This window comes from Oncorhynchus clarkii, chromosome 27 (assembly GCF_045791955.1).
Source record: "Oncorhynchus clarkii lewisi isolate Uvic-CL-2024 chromosome 27, UVic_Ocla_1.0, whole genome shotgun sequence".
Taxonomy (NCBI): Eukaryota; Metazoa; Chordata; class Actinopteri; order Salmoniformes; family Salmonidae; genus Oncorhynchus; species Oncorhynchus clarkii.
Window position 1 is genome coordinate 4,574,448 of NC_092173.1, and position 12,017 is coordinate 4,586,464.

General features: G+C 42.4%; 1 protein-coding gene across 1 annotated transcript in view; it reads right to left on the reverse strand.

Annotated features, from left to right (window-relative positions):
- Positions 1 to 1,670: 1,670 nt before the first annotated feature.
- The window catches only part of LOC139385941 (ATP-binding cassette subfamily G member 4-like), a 29,644-nt gene continuing 19,297 nt past the window's right edge, over positions 1,671 to 12,017 (reverse strand). Inside the window, exons 4-16 of the mRNA XM_071131244.1 lie at positions 10,690 to 10,807; positions 9,869 to 10,001; positions 9,458 to 9,508; positions 7,664 to 7,809; positions 6,811 to 6,934; positions 6,076 to 6,190; positions 5,714 to 5,859; positions 5,484 to 5,582; positions 5,053 to 5,221; positions 4,483 to 4,583; positions 4,153 to 4,311; positions 3,786 to 3,904; positions 1,671 to 1,929 (exon numbers count right to left, since the gene is read on the reverse strand). Coding sequence (XP_070987345.1) covers positions 1,704 to 1,929; positions 3,786 to 3,904; positions 4,153 to 4,311; positions 4,483 to 4,583; positions 5,053 to 5,221; positions 5,484 to 5,582; positions 5,714 to 5,859; positions 6,076 to 6,190; positions 6,811 to 6,934; positions 7,664 to 7,809; positions 9,458 to 9,508; positions 9,869 to 10,001; positions 10,690 to 10,807 — 1,706 coding nt within the window. The 3' untranslated portion in view covers positions 1,671 to 1,703. The remainder of the gene's footprint in view (positions 1,930 to 3,785; positions 3,905 to 4,152; positions 4,312 to 4,482; positions 4,584 to 5,052; positions 5,222 to 5,483; positions 5,583 to 5,713; positions 5,860 to 6,075; positions 6,191 to 6,810; positions 6,935 to 7,663; positions 7,810 to 9,457; positions 9,509 to 9,868; positions 10,002 to 10,689; positions 10,808 to 12,017) is intronic.

A 12,017-nucleotide genomic window follows, 5' to 3' on the forward strand; every position in this document is an offset into this window, starting at 1 on the left:
TTTATTGAAATACCAGCCATTTGCGATGCTGTACAGTGGAATTGAGAGAAATGATCAAGTTTGTCATATAGCATAGGCTTTCAACATAGGGACGGCTGGTGGGGTGTAAGAGGTCAAAATATGTGAGATAATTAAAATATTTGAGGAATGTCACAGTTTATTGTAACTGAAAATTCAGAATCCAACTAAATTTTGCAACATAGCCTACTGTAACTCATTCTCTTGGCTTGTTTTCCTGAAAGCAGGGTATCCCAATTCCAACAACGGTCAAATATGCAACTCACACACACTCATAAGAATATCAAGCAAGTCCTACGAACTGAGACAGTGAATGCTTGTGCGAAAGGTGGCAGTTAGCCATGGATGACTAGACTGTAATGAAGGTTTATATAAAACAGGCATTATATTATTAAAGGTCAAATACTCTCATTTTTATCTCAATATCAAATCATTTCTGGGTAACAATTAAGTACCTTTTACTGGGATTATTTTTTACCAAAGAGCAATTTGTCAAGTAAGAATTTTGCTAGGAATGTCTTGGAGTGATCTGAGTGGGGAGGGGAAAACAGAAAACTAGCTGTTATTGGCAGGAAGGTTTGGAACTCTCTTTCTTATTGGTCCATTAACTAATTTACGGCCTGGTGATTTCCCCAGGCAGGCCAAAACTCCATCCCACCAAAACTGGCTGAAATTTCAAATGTTTTTTCCCCCCCAAACAGCTCTTACACTAAGAGGACTATCATCATTTTCACAATTTCACAGTATTATTCCAACCTCATAGTGTGGAATTATATATAAAACACAGGAAGTAACGGTTTTGACTGCACTGGGCCTTTAAAGTCATCCATTGTTAGGTAGAAGTAAAGTTTGAATGTTGCATCTCTGGTTATACTATAAATATATACATTACTGTGGCAGTGGAGACAGGTTTAGGACTATGTTTGAGGATAATATTACCTCTTTAATCTATTACCCAAACTAAACTTGACAATGCTGCATACATACAGTACATCATGTAGGACGTGAACAGTTAATTGATTAGAGTTGATTAGAGAAACCAAAAACTAAATAATTAGGAGAATCATCCATTTTAGAGAAAGGTACATTTTTCAGACAGTATAAAAACAAGTGAATAGCCTAATAATGTACAGATTTGTTTTTCATACATTGTTATCAGGTAAAATAAGTCATATTTATTTTTCTAGTTCTCAAAACTGTAACTAAACCGTAGATGAGAGTGAAAGATAGTCGGAAGAAAAGTGAATAGTTCCGTTCAGTTGAGGAAATTTAATCAACACTTGACTACAATACTGATTCATTCTGTCTTTAAAACCAGACACACTCCAGTGCAACAGTAGAATGTCCTCTGGCTATGCCAAGGCTAAATGATGTGTAAACATTCTCTGTTTTTGGTTGTTCCTGCAGGTCAGTCCTTTGAATAGTCTGTGTGCCCTCATCAGTACTACCCTACTGTACATAAGAGATGCTTGTAGATGTTTGGAGTCCTACTTGCTGAGGTAAAACATTTATGTTTGTTCGATGTCTCTTCTCTGGTCCCATCATGACTTCAACAGAGAAAAGTGATATATTCCAGTTTTTCCAAGCAGCAATTTATGGTATTGATATATAAACTGGATGTTGGACCCACGTGGTACAGTACAATAGCTTTGCACAGAACAGGGTGGGGGCCTTGAGGGTGAGACCTATCGCTCTGACTTGACCTTGTAGCGCAGCACTAGGTAGGTGGCAAATCGGAGAATCACGAAGAAGATCCCCAGAACGATGAAGTCCATGTAGAGCTTGGCGTCCTCCACGTCCAACAGTTGGAGGACCTCCTCAGGCTTCTGGAATTTACACACTTTCCCCGGACAATACAGATAGGTACGGTTCATCCCGTATATGGACAGGATCACCCCCTCAAAGCCGTACCTGGGAGGCAACACAGACTAATTGGTCTAAAATCTAGATTAAACCAGATGACAGGTACCTGCATTGTTATTATTTACAGGTCAATTCAATGCAAAGATGGAAACAACCACAGTGTTCCTGTGCATTGCGACATTTTACCCCCTCTCTCTTTTCATATTTTATTGAGATAAGCAGGCATGAAGTGAGTAGTGGAGACACATAGGTACAGTGGCAAGAAAAAGTATGTGAACCCTTAGGCATTACATGGATATCTGCATAAATTTGACATAACATTTGATCTGATCTTCATCTAAATCACAACAATAGACAAACATAGTGTGATTAAACTAATAACACACAAATTATTGTATTTTTCTTTTCTATATTGAATACATAATTTAAACATTCACAGTTTAGGTTGGGAAAAGCATGTGAACCCCCTAGGCTAATAAGTCAGCTAACCAGGAGTCCAATCAATGATGAGATTGGAGATGTTGGTTAGAGCTGCCTTGCCCTATAAAAAAAAAAGCATTCACACAATTTGAGTTTGCTATTCACAAGAGGCATTGCCTGATGTGAACCATGCCTTGAACAAAATAGATCTCAGAAGACCTAAGATTAAGATTTGTTTGACTTACAGTATATAAAGCTGGAAAGGGTTAGAAAAGTATCTCTAAAGGCCTTGATGTTCATCAGTCCACAGTAAGACAAATTGTCTATAAACGGAGAAAGTTCAGCACTGTTGCTACTCTCCCTAGGAGTGGCTGTCCTGCAAAGATGACTGCAAGAGCACAGCGCAGAATTCTCAAAGGTTAAGAAGAATCGTAGAGTGTCAGTTAAAAACTTACAGACATTTCTGGAAGATGCTAACATCTCTGTTGATGAGTCTACAATACGTAAAACACTAAACAATAATGGTATTCATGGGAGGACACCATGGAAGAAGCCACTGCTGTCCAAAAAAAACATTGCTGCACGTCTGAAGTTCGCAAAAGAGCACCTGGATGTTCCACAGCGCTAAAAATATTCTGTTGACAGATGAAACTAAAGTTGTGTTGTTTGGAAGGAAAACACAACACTATGTGTGGAGAAAAAAAAGGCACAACACACCAACATCAAAACCTCCTCTGTAAACTATGGTGGAGGGAGCATCATGGTTTGGGACTGCTTTGCTGCCTCAGCTTGCTATCATTGACGGAAAAATTAATTCCCAAGTTTATCAAGACAGAGAATGTAAGGCAAGAGAATGTAAGGCTATCTGTCTGCCAATTGAAGCTAAACAGAAGGTAGATAATGCAACAGGACACCAACCCATTAGACAGAAGTCCTGACCTCAACCCGATTGAGATGCTGTGGCACGACCTCAAGAGAGCGGTTCACACCAGACATCCCAAGAATATTGTGGAACTGAAACAGTTTTGTAAAGAGGAATGGTCCAAAATTCCTCCTGACCATTATGCAGGTCTGATCTGCAACTATAGAAAACGTTTGTTTGAGGTTATTGCTGCCAAAGGAGGGTCAACCTGTTATTAAATCCAAGGGTTCACATACTTTTCCCACCCTGCACTGTGGATTTTTACACGGTGTGTTCAATAAAGACATGAAAAATTATAATTCTTTGTGTGTTATTAGTTTAAACAAACTGTGTTTGTCTATTGTTGTGACTTAGACGATGATCAGATCAAATTTGATGATGACCAATTTATGCAGAAATCCAGGTAATTCCAAAAGGGTTCACATACTTTTCCTTCCCACTGTAGAAGACGTAAAGCGTTGGACTCTGGGGGTCAAACCTCCACCGCTAGTGATCATGTTATGTGTAGTTCAAGGTCAGCAGGGTTACCACTAGACCCGGCTACAGCACGAGTGGGACATACCTGACATAGGACACATAGGAGCTCCATTGCAGGTACTTGGGAATGGTGTCAAAGTTGACAAAGAAGCCCGAGAAGAGAAGAACAGGAATGGCAGTGACGGGGCCGACAAAAGTGGCCACCTGTGGAAAGACAGACAGGTAGAGGGGCTAATGGTCTGCACACGTTGCAAGTGACAAGACATTTAAATGGTGCTCCTGGACAAAAGTAGATCTGGTTGTTCATGCAGAGGTTGCGCTAGGGTAGTACAGACTAGGAGACACATACCCATGAAGGCTACATGTGTCAGTGCAAAGTGTTAAGAAAATTAGCTAGATGGTGAAACATTAGCATTAGTTAGCATTTAGTTAGTTCCAGCAGGTACACCTACCTGGAGGTTGGTGGAGGCAGCACCAACCAGGAGCCCTAGTGACTGGGCTACCAGGGCCGTGCAGATGGACAGGGCCAGGAAGAGCAGGAAGCGGGTGGCCTCCGGAGGCTGATCTGTCATCCAGTACACTATACTGCAGTACATGACTGGGCAGAGGACCTGGGGAAGAGCGGGCCGTACTGTACATAAACACTGGGTGGCACTGCTGTATCTATGTTGTATTATGCTGTTGGGGTTCTCTGAGACACAAACGCACACACTTTCTCTTTCCCACTTGCACGCACACACACATTTTGCTGTGTGCCTGCTTTGTTTGGATGACCAACTCACCTGGAATGGAATGTCAGCCATAGTCTTAGCCAGATAGTAAGCCTTCAGGCTGTACCAGTAGTTTAGATGTTCCCTCAGGAAAATTGACATCTCCAGAGGAACTGCAGGTCAGACATTACGAAATGGCAAACAAGAATTAAAACAGCCTGCCTTCTTTAACATACTTACCAATGTCATGGATCCTAGGGGGTCCCTGGGAAACAATGACGTTTGTTGCTGAATGGACTATCCAATGGACTACGCTGACTAAATAAATCAAGGTGAATTGACATTGGTTTTAGTTAGCCTAGCAGAGTTAACAAATGCTTATGTGACCCTTCAGAGTAAGCTAGCTTGTTTAAACCCAGGGTTAACGATATCCCTCGGGCCTAGGCTAAGAACATGCATTGTGAAAAGACTTACAGAGACAGAAAACTTTGGTTGCATCCCAAATGGCTTTATTATATTCTATTCTCTATTTAGTGCACTACTTTTGACCAGGGAATAGGGTGCCATTTAAGGACGAAACCATTGACTGCAAAGTTCCTCCTGGTGAACGAACAAGTCCCCCTCACAATTCGGTCAACTCACATGTGAGCACGGTGGGCATCAGAGCTCCGAACATGAGGAAGAGCATGGAGAAGAAGAGGAAGCCGGTGTTGTTGAAGACCTTGCTGGCGTCGTTGCCAATGTTCAAGTAGAGCAAGCCGATCAGTACTCCTATAGAGATGTGTGACATCAGCCTTAGGTGTGTCAACACCTGAAACAGAAACGCTCACAATGACTCACGGCATGCATGCCCCCCTCTCTTATACAATTCACTCATCCTCATGTCACTGATGGATGTATGGGGCGGGTTTATAAGCATGCTCAATGGAGGATCTCACTTAAAAAGTGACTTGTCCACTAATCCATGGCTTGGCTTAAGACTAGCCCAAAAAAGTTGATGTATACATGCGTGCTATTGCTACCTGTTAACGACCCAGCTACCCGAGGAACGCCTTGTAACTCTACTCACATACCTGGTCTCGACATATTGTCATCAACGTTCTATTGAAGAGAATGCAAAACTGTGTCCAAGTGCTTGTAGCAAATGAATGGCTCTCAATGGCTCCTGAGTCCTGTGAAAAGAGGCAGACAGGGGGCATGTCAAGTCAAAACAGAGTGCGCGCGAGTGGGCGTGCGCATGCGTGTCAGTGAACGGGGCTTTATTCCTTAGCGATTCTCAGTTGTATGTAGCATTAGTACTCACCTTGAGGCACTTTGTTGGACAAACAGCGGATGTGTCATTTTTGTCACATGACTTCTCCTTCTCCTCAATGGCACACATTCCACCCTGGGCCGCCTCAAACAGAACAGGATTCCAGTCTCCATACTCCCCCGATGCCACTTCGATGACTGGGACAGAGAAAATCCTGTTAACACTTTCTATGAATACCCTGTTACGAAAACACATTATGCATAGCTAGTAGGGCAATATAACTGTATTTTTAAGGCATTATGAAGAGGGTATTAACGCAACCCGGCAGAGGTCTGCAATGTGGGGCAAAAGATAAAGATATTTAACGGATATTAAGTGTGTGTGCTCTGTTCTGCTCTGTTCATTGAACTCACTGAAATCTGCCGGGTTGTGGTAGGTGGGGCAGTGGAGCCCCAGGTTCTTCAGATAGGGGATGAGGTATGGGACGGTGCCTTTGTATATGCACTGGCCCTGACTCAGGATGTACAGCTGTGGAAGGACGAGACAACACATCAGGTGGAGAGAAAGACACAGCTGGACCGTGAGTGGGGACCTGGGTTTTTCCTGATCACGTGATGTAAGTCAGGCGCAGGAGAGCAAAACTGGGTAATCAACGGAGCAGTTTTATTCATAAAACCATCGGAAACCAAAACAAACAAATGGGTACAAAACCCGTCGCGCACCAGAGAAAACGTGCATATGCACTTGCAATAAACAATTCCGCACAAAGACATGGGGGGAACAGAGGGTTAAATACACAACATGTAATGAGGGAATTGAGACCAGGTGTGTGGGAAGACAAGACAAAACAAAAGGAAAATGAAGTGGATCGATGATGGCTAGAAGACCGGCGACACCGACCGCCGCCCGAACAAGGAGAGGTCGTGACCCTCCCAGAAAGTCGTGACACGTGACCCTACCAGAAAAAAATGCAGGGCTTTTATACAACTAGGGGGGCCTGGAAATGTTGTGGTCTGGTCAGGTTACAGGGTTAGGAAATACTCCTCCCTACAACCAGGGGACAACTGCCACAGCTCTGTATGGTCTCTCAGTGTTCATGTGTTGTCTAATCATTTGATGGAAGTGGACAGAGAGAGGCCTGTTTGTACCTTATCAAACATCTCAAAGAGTTTGGCGCTGGGCTGGTGGATGGTGCAGATGATGGTGCGTCCCCCCAGGGCTAGAGATTTCATAAGAGAAACCACTTGGTAACAGGAGGCACTGTCCAGTCCACTGGACACAACAGACATAGACAGGGAGAGAGTTAAGGAAGCAGAACCAGCAGGATTACGGTAGTTGACAAACAACCTCTATTTCAAATGAATATGGAATGTACAGTATAACACTACGGGGTTATATGTCCAATTTACTCCGGCCCCAAAACTCAGGCTACTGATGGCTAAATAATTCAATTTAATTCAATTCCAGACAACTTTATTAATCCCTGATGGGGCAGATAGAAAGGCACTTTCAGTGCATGGCTACATTTCACATATTCTGAGGGGAAAGGGAGATTTCATCTGTGGTGGAGGTGGAGGTCATGTTACATCATCAGTAGTGTCATAACTACTCCCGCTGCCCCTCTCCATCGCTCGACATCGCCGGTCTACTAACCAGCGGTCCTGGCGCCATCATTACGCACACCTGGACCCCATCATCGTCTTGATTACTCTCCCTTTATTTAGCCCTCAGTAGCCTCAGTCATTAGGCAGTGCTGGTTTTGTTCACGTTCAGTACCCTTCTCCTGTTTTGTTTATCTCCCTTCTCTTATCATTAAAATGTACTTCTGCACCTGCTTCCTGACTCCAAGCGCATACGTTACAAGTAGAACCAGGAGTTTTTCCTCCAGGCCTTAGATCAAGTAACACTGCCACACTACACCAACAACAAGAATGTACAAGGGCTTATCTTGTCCACCTGATCCATCAATTATGGGACATGGTGACATAGTGAGCCTCTTACCTGGTTGGCTCATCAAAGAACATGACTGGGGGATTGTTGACTAGCTCAAGGGCGATTGCCAGCCGTTTACACTGCCCCCCAGATAGGGAGCTGGTGCGAGTGTGAGCACACTCCTGGAGCCCTAGAGCAGTCAGAATCTCATTCACCTACACACACACACACACACACACACACACAGTCTACCATTAGTAGGTAAACACAAATTACAGTCGTACAGTGGGGAGAACAAGTATTTGATACACTGCTGATTTTGCAGGTTTTCCTACTTACAAAGCATGTAGAGGTCTAATTTTTATCATAGGTACACTTCAACTGTGAGAGACAGAATCTAAAACAAAAATCCAGAAAATCACATTGTATGATTTTTAAGTAATTCATTTGCATTTTATTGCATGACATAAGTATTTGATACATCAGAAAAGCAGAACTTAATATTTGGTACAGAAACCTGTTTGCAATTACAGAGATCATACATTTCCTGTAGTTCTTTACCAGGTTTGCACACACTGCAGCAGGGATTTTGGCCCACTCCTCAATACAGACCTTCTCCAGATCCTTCAGGTTTCGGGGCTGTCGCTGGACAATACGGACTTTCAGCTCCCTCCAAAGATTTTCTATTGGGTTCAGGTCTGGGGACTGGCTAGGCCACTCCAGGACCTTGAGATGCTTCTTACGGAGCCACTCCTTAGTTGCCCTGGCTGTGTGTTTCGGGTCGTTGTCATGCTGGAAGACCCAGCCACGACCCATCTTCAATGCTCTTACTGAGGGAAGGAGGTTGTTGGCCAAGATCTCGCGATACATGGTCCCATCCATCCTCCCCTCAATACGGTGCAGTCGTCCTGTCCCCTTTGTAGAAAAGCATCCCCAAAGAATGATGTTTCCACCTCCATGCTTCACGGTTGGGATGGTGTTATTGGGGTTGTACTCATCCTTCTTCTTCCTCCAAACACGGCAAGTGGAGTTTAGACCAAAAAGCTCTATTTTTGTCTCATCAGACCACATGACCTTCTCCCATTCCTCCTCTGGATCATCCAGATGGTCATTGACAAACTTCAGACGGGCCTGGACATGCGCTGGCTTGAGCAGGGGGACCTTGCGTGCGCTGCAGGATTTTAATCCATGACGGCGTAGAGTGTTACTAATGGTTTTCTTTGAGACTGTGGTCCCAGCTCTCTTCAGGTCATTGACCAGGTCCTGCCGTGTAGTTCTGGGCTGATCCCTCACCTTCCTCATGATCATTGATGCCCCACGAGGTGAGATCTTGCATGGAGCCCCAGACCGAGGGTGATTGACCGTCATCTTGAACTTCTTCGATTTTATAATAATTGCGCCAACAGTTGTTGCCTTCTCACCAAGCTGCTTGCCTATTGTCCTGTAGCCCATCCCAGCCTTGTGCAAGTCTACAATTTATCCCTGATGTCCTTACACAGCTCTCTGGTCTTGGCCATTGTGGAGAGGTTGGAGTCTGTTTGACTGAGTGTGTGGACAGGTGTCTTTTATACAGGTAACGAGTTCAAACAGGTGCAGTTAATACAGGTAATGAGTGGAGAACAGGAGGGCTTCTTAAAGAAAAATGCAAATTAATTACTTAAAAATCATACAATGTGATGTTCTGGATTTTTGTTTTAGATTCCGTCTCTCACAGTTGAAATGTACCTATGATAAAAATTACAGACCTCTACATACTTTGTAAGTAGGAGAACCTGCAAAATCGGCAGTGTATCAAATACTTGTTCTCCCCACTGTATGTATAATTTCACACATCTGCAAGTTGTTCATTTCTGTCCAACTCACCAGTTCCTTTTTCACTTCCATAGTTTCACTGAGCTTCAAGTTGGCCGAAACCTGAAACAACATCAAATCCATAGAATACAGTAATTTAGCTAAGTTTTAGCCATGAAAATGTACGATATCCACCGAAAATGTACGATATCCACTATTCACCCTGCAGTACATCAAGTGGATGGCAACAGTTATCTACACCTCACATTAGTCCATCATTTCTGCATAATAACAAACCACAAACATACAACCTATTCTCCCAATAAGAACATGTGTCTGGGTCATGGTCATTAGGCACCAAACAGAAGAAAACTGACTGAAACAGGGAGATTTGTCCAATAATAATTTTTTTGTTTTAAGGTGCAACACATTTAAAAATCTTTTCAACTGTGTGCCCTAATGAACACGACTCTGTGCTCTCACCATCATGGCTTCCCGGACAGTGAGGTGCAGCAGCAGCATGTCATCCTGCATGATATAACAGGACATCTTACGAAACGTGCGGAGATCTCTGGGTTTCTCATTCACCAAGATCTTCCCTTTCATGCCTGTTTCCCTAAGGAGGAGACACAGGAGTGGAGAATGGACGAATACAAATGTATTAATTTGACTACTCCTGGTGCAGTGACATGATGATTGATAATAAACACACATGGGTTCATTTCCATCAAACCCACATTATCTGTGGCTCTTTTCCCATGGTCAAAACACATCCCACAATTGTTTAAAACACCCCTAAATGGTTTTGGGTACTGTGAAAACCTAATAATAGGTACTAGACCTTCCTCACAGTTACTTTAGATGCTTCCAGTTTTTACAATAATAATGTTATGTGTGCAGGCAGACGTTTGTAAACAAAGACAATGGGTTAACATTCCAATCACAGTGGAATGAAACAGAGCGGGAAGACTTTTGGGGAAATTGAAGTCAGACAAGAGGTGTTCGTTGAAAATGGGGATGAATACTTGAATAAGCAAAAATAAGTGCTTGCAGGTAGTGTAAGCTATGCAAAAGCAGTGCAGAGTCGTTGCTGAGCGGTAACGTTACCCGCTCATATGCACATGTAGGACCCCTAGAGACCAGGATTAAATTCCTGCCTCAACCCTTTACCCTGTTACACCTATCTCCCTCTCGTGTTCTGATATATCTGAATAAAACATACAAATATATATGTATGGTAGACTGGTGTTCCAATCTCCTTTAAAACAAAAAACTATGCAAAAGAATGATAACAGCCCTCTCACCTGTAGCCAGCCAGGATGTTCATCAGAGTGGACTTGCCGGCCCCAGAGGGCCCCATGATTCCGATCAGCTCTCGGCTGCAGAACCTCCCCGACAGGCACTTAAGTAAGGCTTTAAAACCTGGAAAAAGACCAGACACTTAGAAAATCCCTCAGAGAGATTAGTGAGATTGTATTGTGTAAGGAATAGGTCCATCTATGCAGTGGTGTAAAGTACTTAAGTAAAAAATACTTTCAAGTACTACTTAAGTAGTTTTTTGTGGTATCTGTACTTTACTATTTATATTTTTGACAACTTTTACTTTATTACATTCCTAAAGAAAGTTATGTACTTTTTACTCCATACATTTTCCCTTAACACCCAAAAGTACTCATCACATTTTGAATGCTTAGCAGGACATGAAAATGGTGACATTCACACAAGAGAACATCCCTGGCCATCCCTACTGCCTCTGATCTGGTAGACTCACGGACTCACAAAACACAAATGCTTAATTTGTAAATGATGTCTGTGTGTTGGAGTGTGACCCTGGCTATCTGTAAATGAAAAAGATTTGCTTAATATTAAGAATTTGAAATGATTTATAATTTTATTTTTACTTTTGATACTTAAGTATATTTTAGCAATTACATTTACTTTTGATACTTTTTTTCCCAATTTATTGGTATCCAATTGTTGTAGTATACTTTTGATACTTAAGTATATTTCAAACCAAATACTTTTAGACTTTTACTCAAGTAGTATTTTACTGGGTGACTCACTTTTACTTGAGTTATTTTCTATTAATGTATCTTTACTTTGACTCATGTATGACAATTGGGTACTTTTTCCACCACTGTATATATGTCACAAATGGTATGAGTGATTGCACTGACAAGCTGATTAATTTCAGTAATAACTCAAATCAAATTATATTAGTCACATGTGCCGAATACAACAGGTGTAAAACTTACAGAGAAATGCTTGCTTACGATCCCCTAACCAACAATGCAGTTAAAAAAATATATGGATAAGAATAAGATGTAAAAGTAACAGTAATTAAAGAGCAGCAGTGAAATAACAATAGTGAGACTATATACAGGGGGGTACCGGTACATAGTCAATGTGCAGGGGCACCGGTTAGTTGAGGTAATATGTAGGTAGAGTTATTAAAGTGACTATGCATAGATGATAACAACAGAGAATAGCAGCGGTGTAAAATAGGGGGAGAGGGTAATGCAAATAGTCTGGGTAGCCATTTGATTAGAATATCAGGAGTCTTATGGCTTGGGGGTAGAAGATGTTTAGAAGCCTCTTGGACCTAGACTTGGCGCTCCGGTACCGCTTGCCG